The 20,676-nt window shown below is 34.8% G+C and overlaps 2 protein-coding genes across 4 annotated transcripts in view; one reads left to right on the plus strand and one right to left on the minus strand.

Moving 5' to 3' along the window:
- Nucleotides 1–20,676, minus strand: part of LOC123563621 (interferon-inducible GTPase 5-like) — a 148,738-nt gene that overhangs the window by 120,435 nt on the left and 7,627 nt on the right. Inside the window, exon 2 of one of the 3 annotated variants that reach the window (XR_008369167.1) lies at nt 18,053–19,351. The exons of the other annotated variants lie outside the window; for them this stretch is intronic. The gene's annotated coding sequence lies outside the window, so the exon portion shown is untranslated. Of the gene's footprint in view, nt 1–18,052; nt 19,352–20,676 lie in introns of those variants that run through there. 3 annotated transcript variants of the gene reach the window in all.
- LOC128549045 (putative nuclease HARBI1) lies at nt 12,336–17,499 on the plus strand. Its single transcript, XM_053525094.1, has 2 exons — nt 12,336–12,873; nt 17,459–17,499. The coding sequence occupies exons 1-2, from the start codon at nt 12,336–12,338 to the stop codon at nt 17,497–17,499; spliced, it is 579 nt and encodes a 192-aa protein (XP_053381069.1).

The raw sequence follows: 20,676 nt of genomic DNA on the forward strand, positions 1-20,676 counted from the left end.
TTTTTGTTTTTTTTGACAATATTATTCTTTTACGGAAACAATGTCCACGTCATTTTTATTGTTTAAAACAACATTACATTTCAATGTTAAGGTGGAATAGCACTTTGTATTTTTACAACCCGCATATGATTTTGAGATCATTTTAAAGAACACGTTATCACCGGCATGAATTCTGTTTTCTTGATTATCAAAGGGAAGTAACTCAGTATACAATTATCACTCATTTTAATAAAATCCAAATTAAACCACTTTAAAATTGTCAAATTTCTTCAAAATTTCGTCTGTTAATATATATTATTATATGTTATCAGAATATATTAACTTAAATTCCAAAACAGTAATACTTTTAGCAATATAAGTAGTTTTCGGTAATCAAAACTGGTTTTCGGTTGTTTTCGGTAATGGAGTAGTTTTCGGTATTCCCAAGTACCCTTTATTTTTAGACTATGGTCAAGATTAGCACAAACCTCTCAGCTTTTACTTTGTATGCCTGTTTCTCGTCGATTCGAGCTTTCTCATCGATTCGAGCCCTTGTGTTTTAGTAAAATTCATGTTCATAGAGCATGTTTTTCCATCAGAAACTTGTGTCATTTACATTTTAAAATTCCTTGGAAAATATTAGTCATGAAACCACTGAAAAAATGAGTAAATACCTGTTTTAATATTTTTGCATAAAAAATTGCTGATTTCAAAAGGAAATTACATAGTGGGTAATATTGTGAGCCCAAATTTCAAATTAAAAGTGTCCTGAGCATATTTCGACTGTTGTAACGAGTGAACAAGAAGTCAATCTTGATAGAAATTTGCTTTATGGAAATAGAATATGCAAACATTAACACTTAATGACCTTCCAAACAAAGGGCTCGAATCGATGAGAAAGTTTTAAAATGATGTGGAGTTTGACCTCCTTCAGTCTCGTGCAAAAAAATACATATAAAAGATGATAAAATTGTAATTCTTATTGCCCATTGTTAAATGCAAATATTTTTTAAACAAAAAACAAAAATTATTTAAGTGAACAGGTTTACAAAAATATGCACAACCCTAAAAGATTTAAGAGGCTCGAATCAAGGAGAAAGCAGCATATAATTTGAAGTCCTGCAGTTGTATTATGTATAATGTGCTTTTATGCTTGATAATTCATGTGCTTTTCTATGTGCTTATTTGTTTGTATTGTAATGTGACTGTTATTTGTTAAGTCGGCTAATAGCTATTCATAGCTAATGTTATTATATTTACAACCCGACTATAAATATTTGTATCTTGTAAATTAAAACTATCCGAAATAAGTTACACTTACGAATACTTCACCGTGCAATCTCTAGTTCTGTCATCTTTCTCTCGTTAGAAAAGACAATTCTTGGTTCAACCTTTAATATGACAACGTAAACAGACGTGAAACTCGCTGCCACGTCATAAAAGTGATGAAAAATTCTTTTATAATTCCTCCTTTTCGTTTCGTTTCATTTCTAATGGCCGTGCTGTCTCCCCGGTATATACCGTACACGTTGTACGTTTTCTTCTCTAGTATGTACTCTTATAGACTCATGGTATAATATTTTGCGAAATTCGGTTGTTTTCATTTTATAAAAAGGCTTAAACAAATCATCTGGATGCTTCAATGAAGTCATCAATTATAGCTGACAAGTTTTCCTTGTGTTCTTTGTAGGGATCCTCTGCTGAATTTACAAGAAAAAGTTCAGCGCTGAAATCTCATGCAGATAACCATGTTAAGGAATAACTCCTGCTTTAACCTTTCTCTATGAACTTCATATATGGGACACTCGTCTATAAAGTGTATCACAGTCTCTGGTTCTCCACATCTGCAGAATGGCGTGTCTTTATTTCCTATTTTATTTTGGTATTCGTTAAGACAATACCCACTCTGCAGCTGGAGCAATATTTTTTTGTTCTTCAGTCCCTGAAAATTGATGTACTTAGGTTTAACTTCTTGCCTGAATTGATATAAATGTCGTCCATTCTCACTGATATCCCATCTTCTTTTCCATTTCATACGTACCGACCCTCTAGCAGCATGACAGATATCTGCTTGACTTGTAACTACCTCATCATCTGTCATGCTTTCTGCCTCTGTAGCTGCCTCTTTGGCCAGTCTGTCTGCTGTCTCATTCCCACTGATACCAGCATGTCCTGGGGTCCAATCAAGGTGGATGTCTACTCCAGCCATTTCTAGATCTTTCCACAGTTGAAGTATTTCTGACGACAAGAATTTGTGTGTTTTATTCTCTCATCCAAGATTAACAATGCCTATAGCAGACTGACTGTCACTTAATATTTTTAACTTGTTGATTTGTAATCTCTTACACTCTTCTAGGATTGTTTTAAGTATTAACTTGATAGCCACCATTTCACCTACAAGGATGTATGATAATTTTGATACCGGTTGTTTCAGTTCAACTAACTCTGTGTTTGGAAGGATGCAAGCTCCAGCACCACAGGGACCTGGACTTCCTCTGCAGGGACCATCTGTAAAAACCACTGCTGTTCTGTTGTCTACATCTGATAGTATATTTGTGATAATTTGCTTTGCATCCTCTACTTGTTTATTGGTTCTAGATTTGGAACAAACAAGATTGTTCCTGTAATCAGGTCTGGTTCGGGACGGCTGTAGATATTCAAGGTAGGAAAATTCTGGTTCTATACTATTCATTGTCAAGTTGGTCAGTGACTTCATATCTTCTATCTGTGTTAACATGTAGCCAAAAGGAGATCTGAATTTTTCAATTAAATTTGTGTGTTTTCCCATGTAACTTTCTAGTTTTCCTTTTTGTTTTTTGCAAATATTTTTTCAACACTCTCTAATGCTCAGTTCCTCCCTTCTGAAGTCAAGTGGTAGAACCCCAGAAAGCACTTCAGCAGCATCTTTACTGGAAGTAGTAGGTAATCCTAGGCAGACATGCAGCTAATCCTTTCCTCTGAATTTTTTCAAGGGGTTGACAGTTAGCAATTTGCCAAACTGGAGCTGCATATTCAAGCTGTGGTAGCACTAAGCTAGTGTAAAGGTTAACAATGTTTTTAACACTTATTTTTTCTGTTTTTGCTACTGTTATCAATGTAGACAATGTTTGTAATCCTTTCCTCTCCACATATTCAATGTGATCTTTGAAAGAAAGTTCCTTGTCAAGTATAACTCCTAAAAATTTTGGTTTATCTGTTTTTAGTAGTGTTTTCTTGTTCACTGTAATCTGTATTTGATCTATGTCATCCTTTCTTCGGCTAAATATTGAGTATTCAGTTTTCTCTGTATTGAGCTTCATTCGCCATTTCTGGGTCCATGCATGCACTGCCTCTAAATCAGTATTTAATGATGTTTCTAATTGGTGTATATCATTTCCAGTTTTCCAAATGGTACCGTCGTCTGCAAATTTTACTTTGTTACTTTTTACCTGTGTGAATATGTCTGCCAGGTAGAGATTAAACAGTAAAGAGGACAGCACAGATCCTTGTGGTAACCCCATATCTGATGAAAAGACCTCTCCCATTTCATCTCCTACACTACATTTTGCTTTCCGACCTGTTAAAAAATTTGATAGCCAATTCCATATCTTCCCTCTGATTCCAAATCTGTACATGTTGACCAACAAATCATCCCTCCACACTGTATCAAAGGCCTTTTCCATGTCTAGAAATACAGCTAGTGTGTAGTTGTTTTCATTGAAACCATCATATATATTTTGCACCAATCGTATCTGCTTGTGTGGTACTATGATTTTTCCTGAAGCCTTCTTGTTCTGCATCTATGATGTCTTTGTGTTCTGAGTATGCATATATTCTGGAGTATACTATCTTTTCCATACATTTGCCAAGGGCACTGGTTAAACTTATTGGTCGGTAGGACCCTGGTTTGTGGTAAGAATCTTTCCCATGTTTCTTTAGAAACTTTACAGTAGCACTTTTCCAAGTACCTGGAAGTACACCCTTATTCCAAGACTGTTGGAATATGTAGGTTATCACCTCAATGAGTTGTTGATTTGACTGTAAAAGTAGATCAGTGTATATGTCATCAGGACCTGGTGCTTTGTTCTTTTTTAAGGTTTGTAGTACTGCCTCAACCTCTTCATATGTAATATGTCTATTTAGGAAATCTTCACCCCCATCTGTCATGCTTTCCAGTTTGATAAGTGCCAACTCATTTTCAATCTCTGCTCTGAACTTCTCATCAAAAGTCAAACCATCTAAGTGTTTCCCACCAAAGAAATTTTGTTCAAGAAGTTTGGCTTTTTCTTTTTTGTTAAAAATCACTTCATCACTGCTGTCTACAAGAGGAAGAATATTGGAAATCCTCAACCTGATATGATGTTAATTGTTTGAATGATCTCCATCTCTCCTAGAACATTGATCAATATTACTGCACATATTGTTCCTCCATTCATCCTTAGCATTTCTTACTTCTTCTTCATATCATTCTTCACATTCTTTTATTCTTTGGAGATTCTTTGGAGTTTTCCTCTATTTGAATACTTTCTTTGACTTGTTTAGTTCTGTTTTTATTGTTTTGACTTTGTCATTTATCCAAGGTTGGTGTATTCTTCTGTTGCCTGATTTTACCTTTTTTCTTGGTACAGCTTCTGACAGGCATTTATGAAATTTTTCTAGAAAACATGTGTATATCTCTTCTATATTTAACAGTTCAAAGTTCTCAGTTTTCCATGAAGAAAACTCATCTTTAGTGATGATGTACATATCCATTTCATTCATACAGTATCTCTCTGTTTATGTGAACTTTTGGTCTAGATTGTCTTCAATATCTAACAAAACTGCTATATGGTCCGACCGAACATTTTCATGGTCAAGCGTTTTGCGAAGTTTAACATCCTTGTTTATATGAGGTTTGATGACAAAAAGATCTATAACACTGTTACTTTCCCTTCTAGTTGATTCATCATCATTTATGCAAATAAAATTTTCCAACCACTTGCAATTTTCAAGTAGCTCACCTGCACCATTGTCTGTCACATTCCCCCCAAAGTTTACTCTTAGCATCGAAGTCTCCGGTAAGCATAATGTTTTTATACATTGTGTTGCAGTGTTTTCCTTCCCTAGTTAAATTAACAAGTTTGTATCGTTGTCATCTTCAGATCAAGGGCGTAGTCATGAAGGGAGCTAGAGAGGGAGGTAGTTATAGTTTTATTTGGCAAACATGTCCATTTTATAGTAATATATATATAATACAATCATTTTCAGTGATAAGAAATATATATTACTCTGCATTAATAAAAAATAAATAAAATAAATATGACATGAAATTTGAGCAATTCATAGAATACATGTTGCAATCACAGAAAAATAAAATCCTATCACTTATTTCTACTTAAAAAAATCAACCCTGAAAAATCAAATGTACTTTAATATTAATATATTTTGAGATATTTTTAAGTAATTAAAACAGAGAAAATTTGATATGTAGTGCCAGCTGACCCATAAAGTCTTGCGAGTTTTTAAAGCAGCATGCCTCAAGATTTGGCTAAAAAAATCTTTCTTTCAAATTGAAGTTTGATCATATTATGAACATTAGAATATGAATTTTTGTTTCTAAAGTATTATAAAAGTTCCAAATCAAGAAAAAAAGACGACCGCGCTGGTACCGCCGCGGCAATAAAGACATTTTCCCGTCGTCGTAACCAATAGCGCTCAGCTGAAGTAGTGAATAATGACTTCAAAATATAGATATTTATAATCAAGACAGTTTACATGGAGTAAAAGCATGACAAAAGCTTTTCAATTTTCATCGTAAAAAGTAGTAAAAACAGCAAATTCTCATGTGTTTCCGTAACATAAAGTTTGTCAGTAATTAAGTTAAAAACTTCTTAAGAAATATGGCATTTATTTCAAGATATCTTAAAAAAATTGTTGTCGAACGATCTGGAAGCATGCCGCTTAAAAATTACAATTGCATGCAGGGTCCTTTATTGTACTACTGAAGAAATGGGGAAAAATGACCAAAACTGTAATCAAAGCAACTAAACTCCCCTAATTCTATAATACTTCAGATTTTCTCTAAAATACTTACAAGAGAAATATGTCATGAATACTTTCCCTCTTATTTCTCAACTAGGACATAATCATTCATTAATTAATATTCTTTTAAATGCCATTTCTATATTAGAGGTAACCACACCCAGGCGGACAAAACAGTTCTCCGATATTTTTGCCGGCATCTGTATTGGGGCAAGTATTTTCGACCCAAGAATCGATTAGTGCAAAATATGTAAAATATCTTTTTATTTCTATAAAATAGCATGGACAAAAAACATCCCATGTGTTTCCCGTTTAAAAGCAACGTATATTGAGTCAGTTATGGCGAGTTAAAAGTGTGATTTTGTTAAAAAAATGCGAAAACGAAAAAAAGTTAATCGCGATATATTTAATTTATTTTTCAACTTATGGCTATAGTATTAACATCAGCCTTTAAAATAATGTTTGCTCAGAATATTGTGCAATTGTTATTTTAACCAGCAAAGTGCAATATTCCACGAGTTATATACATCCAAATATGACCTGGTCTAAAAGTGTGGTAGCATTGCACAGCTCAAAATTACTTGTGTGGCGAGACAGAGCAGTTCCGCCTCTTATGTGATTTTAGTTTATTGAATAGTGTCTAAATAGTGATATCGAGCTCGTAACTCTTAAAAAGTCGTGTTTATTATTCTGACAACAGCAGATCATTTATAGAACATCAAATAAATTTACGTTTTGCAGTAATGGACGTACCGAAATGAAAGTAATAGCTTAAGGAGGTAGGTTACCTTCATATTTGTATGTGCGCATGTCCAACCGGAAGCTAACGTGACGATTTACGACGACGTTTACGACAAATTAAATGTGTTTGTATATTCATTCTCCTGAAAACAAATCATGAACCTGCCTCCGATCTGATACTTTATGGTTTAATAATGCAGAAATAATGAATCAATTGCCGCAGAAACGCTTCAAAACAATGTTGCCTTAAAATGACGTCATTGACGTCATGACGTTACGTGTCAGTTACCGCGCAAAATTAAAAGCTTTTATCTTGAAAGTACGTGATTCTGTGCATTTTCTTTATTTTAACTATCTTCAAATAACAAATATTTGCTGAAATATTTGTTATGAATCTTTTGCTCTGAATAATCATCAATATTTTGCTTCTTTTATATAGTTATATTGAAACGTTATCCGGATTGTAAGAAAATGGATGATGGTAACCAATGTTATTTGGAATATAGTTGGATGAAAGGTTACTTGTAACGGCCATTTTCAATTAAAAAATCTAGCAGTTTGATTTGTAATACCTATTTTTCAGGTTCCGTTGATAATTTGTTACTTATATACTAAAAATAAGATCTAAAACTGTTCAAATTTCAGTAGAAAAATGTGGTTCCTTAAATTTAATTGATGTTACCATGGAAATGAAGCCCGTGACCTATGTATCTAAATGTAAAATTCAAAAGCGTTGACACTGGTCTATTTAAGAAACACAACTTCGGCTTTTTATTTTCATTTCAACAATATCCATTAGAATAATATCAGCATGCTGAACGATTTTTCCATGAAAAATGTCAGGCGAGGGGTACTGCCGTATGTATTCTAAGCTGTGAAATTTGTTTGAATCAATGCAAATAACAAGAAAATATAACTTACGTTAGAAATAATATGATTTAAAGCTACATTAACTAGAAAGATAATCTTATTCAATATTTTTTATAAGAAATTACGACAAAAAGCAAGATATAAGCTATTTTAAACACCTCTGTTGCCATGGTTACTGTAAACTTTAAGAAAAATAGGGTACCATGTAAAGTGCATGATATTTTGCTTATAATATTTCCCAAATATTCCATGTTAGTCATTAACAGAATGCCACTTAAGCCGTCGAAAACCCCTATTTTTATACATAGTTGTTTAAAAATGAGAGAAAATACGTTACCATGGAAACACGAGCCCCGCGACATATGCATTTAAAGCTTATATTAGAAAGCTAACGTGCATACTAGTAAAATTATCAATTATGCAGACTTCTACGGATATCAATGAAACTAAAATACACTGAAAAGTGTTAAATATCCGTATTTTCCTTCTTCTTTTAATATGAAATACCTTAAGAGGGTCATGTTCTTCAAACCTAGATAAAAATTGAATTTGAAGGGACAGAGACAAACGAAATTGAGATTGTAGCAGGTAAAACATCATATTACACGAAATACAAACAAATGCTGCGGTTAAACTAACTTGAATTTACCCTTGTAACAAGGTAACCTACCTCCTTAATCAATAAGGAAATCAATAAGTGTCTTTGCTGACTCACTGGTAGGAACTCTGTAACCCGGAACTAATCCAATACGTTTTTGAGTAAAAATGGAAATATTTGGCAGCTGGTTGGATGTTTATGTCATAGGACGCTATTTTAACAGTACACCACTGACATTTTGTTATTTTCAGCGTTCTATATTGACGTGAAGCCATCAATGATAAACCATGATAAATCATATTATAACTGTTTTAACCCTATACCTGACCTATATGTCAGACCAGTATTTTCTCAAAACCTTGCCCCTTTCCCTTCTGTTCATTATTAACAATTACTAACCTGTCATCCGTACCTAAATCTCCAATGCTTGGGTACTATGTGTAATGCTTCATTACACGCGATACCTGGTCATTGTAGCGTTGTAGTTACATGTTACTGAGTAATACATACTTTGTACAATAATATATTTAGTATAGTTATACTTGTTTTCAGTTGTCTATCTGGCATTGACATAGAACCCACTCAATAAATAAAATGTATGCCTACTGTAATACGTCGACATTTAGATTATTTAAACTATAAGAATTCTTATAAATAGTCAGTCCATAGTTCAAACAAAGGCCACTCACTTAGATCATTAGGGAGAGCTATACATAATGAGGCTGCGAGTTCGAGTTCAAGTCCCCGGATGAAACTTACGTCCTCTATGACTATTTGAAAGAAGACAATGTTTCTAAAATCATCCGTCCTCCAACTCTGATTCATTGGGAGAAATTGACAGGTATTTTTGGCGGAGAACAGTGTAGTACCACAAGTGAGGCTCGCCGAACTGAAATATTATCAACAAATAAACAAGCAGTGTTCCGTATTTAACAAAACTTGAAAATCTAATTCAGATCTCATGTAATAAACTATTTATAGATTGGTTGCATTCAGACCTCGGGAAAATAGTAATGATTATTACTATGATTATTTAGACCATTTATTAAAGTAAAATTAAATAAAAAAAGACACAGGACTGCTCCTGCTCGACACAAATAATTTTGAGCTGTGCAATGCCGCCACATTTTTTTCGACCATGTCATGTTTGAATGTCTATACCTAGTTGAATATTGCGTTTTATCGCTTAAAAGTTGGATAATATTCAGAGCAAACATTATTTTAAAGGTTGACGTTAATACAATAGCCCTATGTTGAAAAGTGAATTAAATACACCGCGATAAACATTCGTTTTCACATTTTTTTTAAAAAAAAAAACACTTTTAACTCGCGCCATAACTTACTAAATATAGATTACCTATAAACGGGAAGCACATGGTATGTTCTTCATTCATGCTACTTTTTACAGAAATTAAAATCTTTAACATATTTTGCACCAACCGATTCTTGGATATAGAATACTTATCCCAATGCAGATGCCTGCAAAAATATCGGTGAACTGTTTTGTCCGCCACGAACTGTTTTGCTCGGAACCGGTTAACGGTTGGTAACATGTTAAACATCAAATCTATATTTCACTGAATAAAATCATTTGAAAAATTTAAAAAGATGGCATGGCGACCAAAACGGAATGTTCCTAATTATTGCATTAAACACTCCAATTGCATAGTTTTTATGTCCCTCAACGGGAAGGCATATAGTAAATGGACGGTCAGGCTGTCCGTCCGTCAGTCCATTTCCGATTAAAAATTCTAACACGACCAGGTCCATTTAAGAAATAATATATCCCAAACAGTGATTTGTCGTTGAACAAAATCATCGTTTGGAGTTTAGATAAAAAGGAATTACATAATACTAATCTAAACGACATGTGTGTATAGCTGTTTTCGCACGCACGCTCGCACGCACGCACGCGCACACGCACGTACGCGCGCACACACACATATTGTTTAATAAAGACCAGTCATCAATTAATACGCATGTGGATAATGTGAAAAGAGAAAAAATGGTGCTTTTCAACGTTATTAGAAACTCTCCTTCAGTTTCATCTTTCAAAAGACAACTTTTTCTAGCAAATAATCAAGTTCCTGTTTACCTCTATAGCGGACGGCGAAAAAATCAGATTCTTCACACCCGCCTTCGGACCAATTGCAGCTCACTCGCCGATGATCTGTTCTCCAAAAATATTACCGCATCACCCCTCTGCTTATGCGGACGGCCTGAAACAACTTATCATTATTTCTTTCAATGTACACATTACGACAACATACGTATAATACTTACAAATGAAATTAGCAGATATTGTCCTTTTACTCTAAAGACTATTCTCTTTGGAAATATGGCATTAAAGGATGAAGACAATGAAAGAATATTTCTTGCTGTTCATCACTACATTGAAAAATCCAAACGGTTTGATTGAGGCGAAAGAAACTATCCCAACGTAGCGATCACGCATCCATCTCCAAGTCGCTCCCTACCGCTTTCCTCTACATGTCCGAACTATACCTTTAACTTCTGATCAATGAAAAAACATTTCTTGGTTCATCGTCACCTCTACATTGTAAAAAGAAACGGTGCGTTTCCTGTGTGTTTACACCTATATATAAAACCAATAACTTTACCTGTTTGCACGACTGTGTACTGTGATTTAACTTCCATTATTTTGGTCCTTCACGGTTTTGATGTTTAGATTGCCCTAGAATAAACAATCTGAACGTCGAACTATTTTGACTAGGGACAATTCGGACCATGTTTTCAAGTAAAAAAATCTTTTAATCGTATGAAAGGATTATATTATCAAGGAGTTAAAAGCGCCTCAACAAAGTAGGTCAACCACGTTTGTTTGTTTATAAACACTTGGATGGTCGGGGTTAAACAACCATTTCCGATACTCACTTTTTAGTAGTTTCAGACCAAAACCTGGTCCTATCAACTGCTGTGTTGTCCGGGCTAAACTTTCTCCCCAATTTCTCATTCCCGGTAACCTCCTCCACCAACAAAATAACCTCCCCTTCGCTCCACTTCGATTTTTTAGTGACCTTATCGTCTGACATTTTGTGATAGACAACAATTTGACGTCACCGGAAATGTATACACAGACTGTGACTCGCGTGATTTATTGTCTACGACAAAGACTGCGACATTGTAGCGACATCGATCCTACGACACCTTTGGTAAAACGGTCGTAAGACAAAGTCGCAGAATAACGTCTACGACCAATTTTTGTCGTTATCTGCGACACTTTGATAAAACGGCCCCCAGGAACACCTCTAAAACGGTTTCAAAAGGAACGTAGTTTTAAAAAAGGAACAAAGTAGGGCATCGCCTTGGCAAAAAAAAGCTGGTGAGTTTAAGGAAGTTTACTGGCACAAAACGCCATTCTTTATTCTTATATTACAAGGTGTATATTCCTTTGGCCAGACGTTATTAAAAGGTAACTTATGCGTGATTGTTTTTATCATACAATTACGCTTAAATGTAGGAAATATTACTCCATTCTACATGTTTTACAAGTAGATCTATGAAATGTGTATTTCTTAATTCTGAAAGTTAGTGTTTTGAGCAAAAATAACTATATTTCCCTTTCATGTATGATATAGCTTTTAGTTCAACTGGTCACATTCCTTGACTATTAAAATACTTTACTACAGATATCACAAATGTGATTCATGCCGTTGAAATATAAAGCAAAACAACACAAGACCATAATCCAGGAAATTAAAGAACAATTTCTTATGAACAACTAGGTCTTAATTTTGATCATTGCTGAAAGTTTGAATAAATTTTTTGAAATTATTATAATGAATGAGGAATTCAGGTCACAAGCATTTCTCTATATATTGTATAGAGTGCCAGCTATATTGCAATAACGGCGTTCCATAAATACGATAAGGCAATTGCATATCGGTAAAAAAAATCATGTGAAATCACCCACACTACTTGTTGCTTTCCAATATACCCGCGGCCTCCAGCAGCCAATTGTATAAAACTTTTAACCGCGCGGTAACCACTAAGTGCCAGTAACCAACATGGTTACATCGTGGTAAGCGATTGTATAGATAACGTCATACGTGGTAACCGCGATATAACCACGGTTAGTTTTAACCTACCTACAGGAGCTTGGTAACCACAAAGTAACCACTCAAACATGGCCGCCATTCATTTTGTAAGACATAGGCGACCTCGACAGTTTCGACGTATTGACAGACAATTGACGGACTTGACGGATGAAGAATTACGCCAAAGGTACAGGTTTTCAGCTGACAACATAGACAGACTTGTTGAACTTCTTGGACCGACTTTGGAGCGACGGACGCGACGTAACCAAGCCCTGACACCACGGCAACAGATTTTGATAACATTGAGATTTCTTGCTACAGGTAATTTCATGCAGGTTATCGGCGACACCTTTGGCGTAGACATTTCTACCGTCTCCCGGGTCGTGAGAGACGTTACCGACGTACTATTTGGACTGAAAGACCAATTTATCAAGTTTCCTGTGACGGACCTCGACCGAAGACGGATCATGAGTGGATTTTACGCCATTCGTGGGTTCCCATCTGTAATTGGTTGTATTGACGGGACCCATGTTAAAATAATTTCGCCTGGTTATCCAGATGAGGCCGCATTTGTTAACAGAAAACACCAACACAGTATAAATGTCCAGGCGACCTGCGATCACAAAGGTATGTTTCCTTTGTTTGTAATTTAAGTATGGTATTGCACCCTTGTGCACTAGCTCTACATTTACATCGATATGTGAAATATAGAAGCAAACATCTTACTTGTTAACTTGATAATCCATATTCAGCAGTACATCTACAGAAGCTTCGCAGGCATTTCATGCAGCATTTCATTTTACAGACCTGCTGTCACTTTAAACACACGTAATTCCTAATTCCATATGTATACTTAAATTTACAGATTCTCAAGAGATAGTTAATACAATGTCTCGCCTTTACACTGTTTATTAACCTTGAAATTGGTAAACATAATATGTGTACACACAAGTGTATTGATGACATCACTTTACTGATGACATCATACAAGTACCTTGCTAAAGTAACTGTATGAAAGGCCGGTGTGGTATTTTTACAGTATACATGCAGGGCAGAGCCAAGACAAATTCTCTGTAAGAAAAAAAAAGTTGGAAACCCATATTCACAGATTTCCTTTATACCGATTTTTCCTGAGGAGGATGCAAAATTCAGAAACTCCTGTTCAATATATGTCCCGGTTACCATGGAAACGAGGATGCATACTGGGATTTTGTAAATTTTTAGTAAATGAACAAAATGACAGTCAGAGATTTTATGCTAAATAGGCATGTGAAGCTTGGATGTGTATCAAATGAAAATAACAAGGACTGCTAAAATTAAGGCAGTCTGTGACTTAACTGCCTGATCCAGGTAGTTAAAGTGTTGACAAGATGACATTTTATCTCTGAGTTAGAGATGCAGTGTGTCACCGTGAAGGCAAAATGTTTAGAAATAGTGTTTTTTGTTGTTGTTTTCCAAATAATAAACTTACACCCGCCAGATGAATCTTGCACATATAACAGTAACCACAGGAATACATTGAAAACATCAAATATGTTCATGTAAGATATCGACCTGTCCCGGCAAAATGAAACAACTCACGGAACCGTAATGTGTGGCTGCATTCTTCCTGCTACACTTTTATCATTTTGTTTCTTTAGTTAGATGCAGATATATTAGAATCAGTCAATATGAACTCACTTCGTTTTGAAGAATTTAATCAATTCGTCATACATAGGGGTAAAGAGGGTGTGTTGTCATTTGAACAACTGGAAAGAAAGCCTTTTTCGATAACATAAACTATGTCTTTGATAATTATATCAAATTTCAACGGGCGTGTAGGAATAAATCTTTGAAATTACCCTTCTGAATATCTGCCCAAGAACTTACAATTTCACGTATATTAATTTGGTATTTCCTGTTAGACGAAAACTATTGTATGGTCCATATGAAGTATTTGTAGGCTGACATCCATGATTCTTTCTGATAACGAATTTGTCAAAAAAGAAGAAATTTAGTCATTTAATTTTCCAAAACAACATGACTGGATGGGATGTATGCTCACTCGCCTGTAATTTGACTACTCCAGTGGATCCTTTTTTTCTTGGTATGAGTGACCTGAGCTTATTTTAACTGATATGGTAAGATACCAGTATTTATTGACTTATTTACTAGCATAGGTATAGATAGTCAATGAGTTTTAACAAATTAATTATAGATATTGTGTCAACATTTTTGGCCCTTTTGGAGTAAAATCTAATAACAATTTTACAAATCTTGTACAAATCATTAGTAAGCTAAGAGATGAGTTCAAGTTAAGAGACAGAGATTATTAACCGGGTTTAGAAAAACGGTTATTAGAATGACGAATGCCGTTTGGTGGTGGGCTGCGTCCGTTCAATACCTTGAGTTAGGAGTAACTGATTGCAATGAAATTTGGTATATAGGTAGCTTGCGTAGCGACGGAGTTTGGGATTGCATATAAAGTCATTATGTCGATGACACTGTTGTTAAAAATATAAAAAGGTTAAAATTAAACTTCGGCTATATGTAGCTTATAGAAAAACCACAGATGGAATTGTGTATGGGGTCAGCGGGGTCAAGTTTAAGGGCAGCATAACTTGTTTAATTTGCATACTTAGAAAATTCAACTTTTACGAAGTGGTCTAGAGCGTCGGGCCAAAGTTACCTTTAGTGCAATAGAACGAATAGATCGAGGTTCAAAGCCTGGTCGGGCCCTGTTTTCTTTTTTTGTGATAAAAAAGTTCATTTTGATGCCATTGGATCATGGTCAAGGCCTCATCACTAAAACAAAATTTCATTTGATCATCAAAAAGACTGTTTCCGGTTTATCACTTTAGTTTGGATTGACTTGTTGTTACCAAACTTGACGTATAGCAAGCATATATGAAGAACTAGCTTTGGATTTCATTTGGGGTCACTGTTACTAAACATAGAAAAATGGCTTCCACTCAATGTCTTTAGTTTGGGTTCACCTGTTGTTAGCAAAATTGGTGTATAGATAGCCTTTGTTAAACATATAGGTTGGGAATAAATTTAGGGGTCACTCGGCCAAGGTCACTGTTACTTTAAATAGAAAAATGATTTCCGCTCAATAGCTTAATTAATCTGCATACTTTGAAAGTTCCACCGTGTCGAGCGTATATCCTGTAGCTGGTCACAACAAGCCGTATAACTAATGAATTATCAATTCTTCAATATGCATAGTACCTACACATTTATCGGACTTTTTGTTTAGTTGAAATGGGCGAGTATTTTTCCCGTACCTGACCGTGTATATCATACTGTACGTTGGGGAAGAATAACTGGAAACAATTATCTAAGTGTTTCGAACAAATAGGGACCCTAGGGCAAGGACTAATGTATGTTATCTTGTATGATATCTAAATATTTTAGTGGCAATTTCCTTTGTCTATATTTGAACTTTGCAGACAGCATTTGTTTGATGTGTCATAATTGATGCCTAGTTTGTTCACGGTGCGATATCGTTTGGCGATAGTCTCAAATGTTTTCTTGAAATTAGAAGTTAAAGATCACTCGCAAACCGATCGATGCCATCTGGCAGTTAGTAAAATAAATAGCATCATACTGCAACTTCTCAGTCATTCGCTATTTCTCAGGATTTGGCTGATTTACATAGCATGTTGTATACATGTAATTGTGTTTTTAATCTGATATGCCTTCTTAATGGTATTTCGGCAATCCGATGCATGTTGTTTAGGGCTAGCCATTTGTAATTTACGGCGGCCCAACTCCTAGATGGACAAATCTCTCAATACTCGATAAACAGATGCAGAGTTTATTCTAGTATTTGGTAACATTATAGTCATTTCCTGAAAATAATCGTCCATCTGGACCAAAGTATTAAAGGCTTTAAAATACATCGTCGATATGAAATCATGATTGGTAACACATTATCCATTATCACTTTTAGATGAGAGGACGAGGAAAATATTTTGGGAACAAGGTAACGAATAAAATCACTCGAATAGAATTAGTTAAAATATACATGATATCGTGTTCTCAAACCTTCGGATTGACCGTAGCCTAAATGTTTTCAATACAAATGCTAAATATCAACATACATTGTGTCACACATGTTCATGATAACAAACATTAAAAGGCCTTTTCCACACTTAACCTTGTGAGCACGTGATGCAGCATTTTATTGTATATACATTGTAATAATATTCACATGAAACCACATTTTGAAAAGTAAGTTGTATCAGGTGAAAGGTGAATTAAATATTGTAACATTTTAAGGGAAATATATACATAAGAGAAACGATTTCACTTGTGACATTATCAGTTATCCTTATTTAGGCGGCGTATTTACACGACAGACATTCTAGTCTACATTTCACATTTTATTCGTTGCACAAATATCTTAACACTACATTATGAGTACATAATATATCTTTATTACAAGACAGTTAAATATATTACAACACAGAAACTTGAATAGGTTGTTCCTAATCCCCGTACCGTACCCGTACCGTACATCCATATTCGGGAACTCTCGGTTTTATACAGAGAATGGCGGAAAAGTACGGAGACAGCAGTCTATTTTTAGAAATATATTTCGCGGTTATTCTTTCATCATGCCGTTAATATGGTGAAATATAATTAATAAAAATTACATAAACACATCAAGCTTTAATATTACAACAGAGAACTTTCATACAGAAGTGAGATTTATATGCATTGATGTGATTACATGTATATAGATGCAAAAAAAAAATAGCATTTACGTATTGAAAAATACATTAGATAATCGATCAGCTGAAAAGTGATTATTTTGCCTCTTTCACAAGTTTTGTTTTTAAACATGAACAGGAACATGCTAGATCTATAAAGCGTTTACAGAACATTCACGCATTTTTTAAACGTGTAACAACCCTTTTGGGGGAGAATGACAAGTTTGGTCGTTTTTTTCACTTGCTAAGCTGCGCCGTAAATACATCGTATTTCTTTAGAACATTTAATAAATCTTCTAGCACAACACATTCATGTTTCGACCCCGAGTCACAAAAAAATCCCTCACATTCTTTTTTTTTTTTTTTTTTTTTTTTCTTTTTTTTGAATATACAAACGAGCAAATTCGTTTTAAGGCTGGAAATCCATAACACAATCAACATCATTGCTTAGTCTTCCCGCATCTTTAATACACTTACACTTTTTAAATTTTGTTTGATATTTGACCATATTTCAGGACCGACGATAGGTAAAAAGGATGAAAAGAAATCGAGGTAACGTCCGATATTGGGTATTAAAAATAGATTTCAAACTACAAAGTCGTATAATATATACATCTTGTAACACGTATAAAAATGAACATCACTATTCGTAATTTAATTTTCTACAATGAAAAGAAATATAATTGATTAATTATGTCTCATTTCAATCTACACGCACGGTAAAACGAATGAAATTCTGCGGGAAAACAAGTATAGCATCCATTTTTCATCCAGCTATACAATTACAATTATAACTGGACGGCTGTCACTGTATTTCCATGCATTTCTAATATTGTACAAATGATATTAAATTTAAGAAGCATGCTGTTCCTACTTCCAAATTTTAAATGTGCTGCCTTTAAAGTCTAGCGAAATTTCAAGATTCTGACAATTTTCATTTTTTGCTTACTTGAAACGACAAATGGGGGTAGGTGTGAGTGGAGGTTTCCCCTTCCGCAGGTGGGGGTATGGGGGCCTCTCCCAGAAAATGTTTTAAATTAAGAGGTCATTTCGTGCGATTCAGCAGTTTTGTAATTGTCATGGAAATATTTAAAAAAAAAGGTATCGGGAACTTACAGAACAATAATATCACGGATCAGTCTCAGATGTTTTCATTAAAAAAGTATTGAAACAAAGAAAAGTCAAGGAAAATTATAGACTAATAAGATTCGTGAAATTCAGTGAATTGAATATACTAGATCCATGTTCTGTCAACCGTGTTTATTCGCCTCTTTAACAGGATCAGTTTTGTTAGAATAGCGAAAATGTTACATTCAGGTATGCACTGAATTTGTTACTGAAAATAACTCGCCAAAGAACTGCAAAAAGACCGATGTTTGAACTTCTAGTAGCCATGCTTTTTGTAATTTTAAGCGATTGCATAACCTTTTGCAGTTTCCACTATTTGCCGGAAAAATCACGCCACTTACATCAATCGACTTTAAATGTGTGACGTCAGGCACGCTAACGTATATGCACGTTACGCGGAAACGTGCGTTGTAACAACGGTTCTAAGATGGATTTCAAATTTTATGTTGTTTTGACGCAGGGGTTGCGCCACTCACGTGTAAATCCTTAAATCATTTCTTTCGATAAAAAGATACATTCCTACTTATTTGGAAATGGACAAAAATATACGAACGTATAAAATAATTGCAATCTGGCATCACTAAAAATGATTTATTCCAAATGTCAGAGCCCTCGAATATATTTAAATGGTTAAGCTGCCCGAATGTGTTTGCAGTGTATGAAATTGATGCATATGAGTTTGTACATTAAAAATACATCCTATAAAATTAAAAAATTAAAAAGCATTGTATGTTGATTTCAAGCTTTTCGTATTATCTTATATGAGACTAAACTTTGAATGACGTTATTCATGTTTCGTCGGAATTACACAACAATATGTCGGCTGACATTTCTCAAAAGATTTTTACATGAAAGTGACAACTGACTGAAAAGAAAATCCTTTCGGCGTATTTGCGAGATCTTTCTGGGATCTCATTTAGCCCTTAAAAGGGCGGTTGTGCAGTCTATTCAGCGCACACCATGTGTGTGTCACAACTCATTTTTCTTCTGTCGGACTCAGTGTCGGAGTTGTCGGAAAGCATCTCAGAGTCTACTGTTCCACTAAATAGCTGTAAGCGAAGTTCGGCAACTTCTTCCGCTTTGATGTGTGCGTACTCGTAGAACATGTTTCTAACTTCTTCAACAACGGTCAGCTTCAGACGTAGATTGTAACGGTAGCACCGGAAGTTGTCCCTCTTCGCCCAGCGGTAGCGTTCTTGGATAGCTTCGAGCTGCTTTTTTAACAAAACGATCTGGGCGCATGACTTTCGCAATTTTCGTTCAGCGTCGTTTAGCGTCGTCTGCAATGACATTTTCTGCAGTGAATCTGGTGTACAGTTTGTTCTTGACGCCATTACGAAAGACCCGTGTTGACATTTCAACTTCATTATTTCACGATTTCTGCTTCCTGATTTCACGATTTCCACTTCATGAATTCAAGATTTCACGAATTCACGATTTCATGAATTCACGATTTCACGAAAAAAACTTCACGATTTCTTGATTTCACGATTTCTTGATTTCACGATCTCCACTTCATGAATTCACGATTTCACGATTTCTGCTTCCTGAATTCACGATTTCCACTTCATGAATTCACGATTTCACGATTTCCACTTCATGAATTCACGATTTCACGATTTCCACTTCACGAATTCTCGATTTCACAATTTCCACTTCACGAATTCACGATTTCAACTTCACGAATTCACGATTTCACAATGGAATCAAGAAATCGTGAAATCAAGAAATCGTGAATTTTTTTCGTGAAATCGTGAATTCATGAAGTGGAAATCGTGAAATCGTGAATTCATCAAGTGGAAATCGTGAATTCAGGAAGCAGAAATCGTGAAATCGTGAATTCATGAAGTGGAAATCGTGAAATCAAGAAATCGTGAAATCGTGAAATCAAGAAATCGTGAAGTTTTTTCGTGAAATCGTGAATTCGTGAAATCGTGAATTCATGAAGTGGAAATCGTGAAATCGTGAATTCATGAAGTGGAAATCGTGAAATCAGGAAGCAGAAATCGTGAATTCGTGGATTCATGAAGTGGAAATCGTGAAATCATGAAGCAGAAATCGTGAAATAATGAAGTTGAAATGTCACCACGGGTCTTTCGTACGCCATGTAGATTTATTCTTACTTGGTTATTGGTATGTAACTTATGTTGGAATGAAAGAAAGAAGTCAATATTTATCATAACTATTTGACATGAGACAACAGTTGCTAATTTTTACAGTATTTTCGACACATTTTCAAAAGATATTTGTGCAAGGTGATTGGTTCATAGATGTCCGTTAACAACAGCATGTTAGACAGGTGGTAAACACCGACCACAGTTGAAAGAATCGATACAATTTTATTTACTCTAATTGAGGTCAAAACTTGCTTAAAACGTTAAGTCGTTAAATTTGGTTGTGTATTTGGTTGTGTATGACAACAAAAAATTATATCAAAAGTGTTCTTTCAAAGTATAATTCAGTGTTTCATAGAAATTATGTAGAATTTGAACGTTATAGATATTTAGAATCGAGTTTCCCTACTTTATGAAGAATATTAAAATGTCCACGCCAACAACGATTTTGACCCCTATCATTAACCCAAAAGATGATAATTAATGCAAAA

Source organism: Mercenaria mercenaria, chromosome 2 (assembly GCF_021730395.1).
Source record: "Mercenaria mercenaria strain notata chromosome 2, MADL_Memer_1, whole genome shotgun sequence".
NCBI classification, from domain to species: domain Eukaryota; kingdom Metazoa; phylum Mollusca; class Bivalvia; order Venerida; family Veneridae; genus Mercenaria; species Mercenaria mercenaria.

Bases quoted from the DNA above. Each gene is read 5' to 3' on its own strand.
- LOC128549045 (XM_053525094.1), top strand. From the start codon at position 12,336: ATGGCCGCCATTCATTTTGTAAGACATAGGCGACCTCGACAGTTTCGA. The intron at 12,874-17,458 runs GTATGTTTCCTT...ACCATATTTCAG, and splicing joins GGCGACCTGCGATCACAAAG to GACCGACGATAGGTAAAAAG.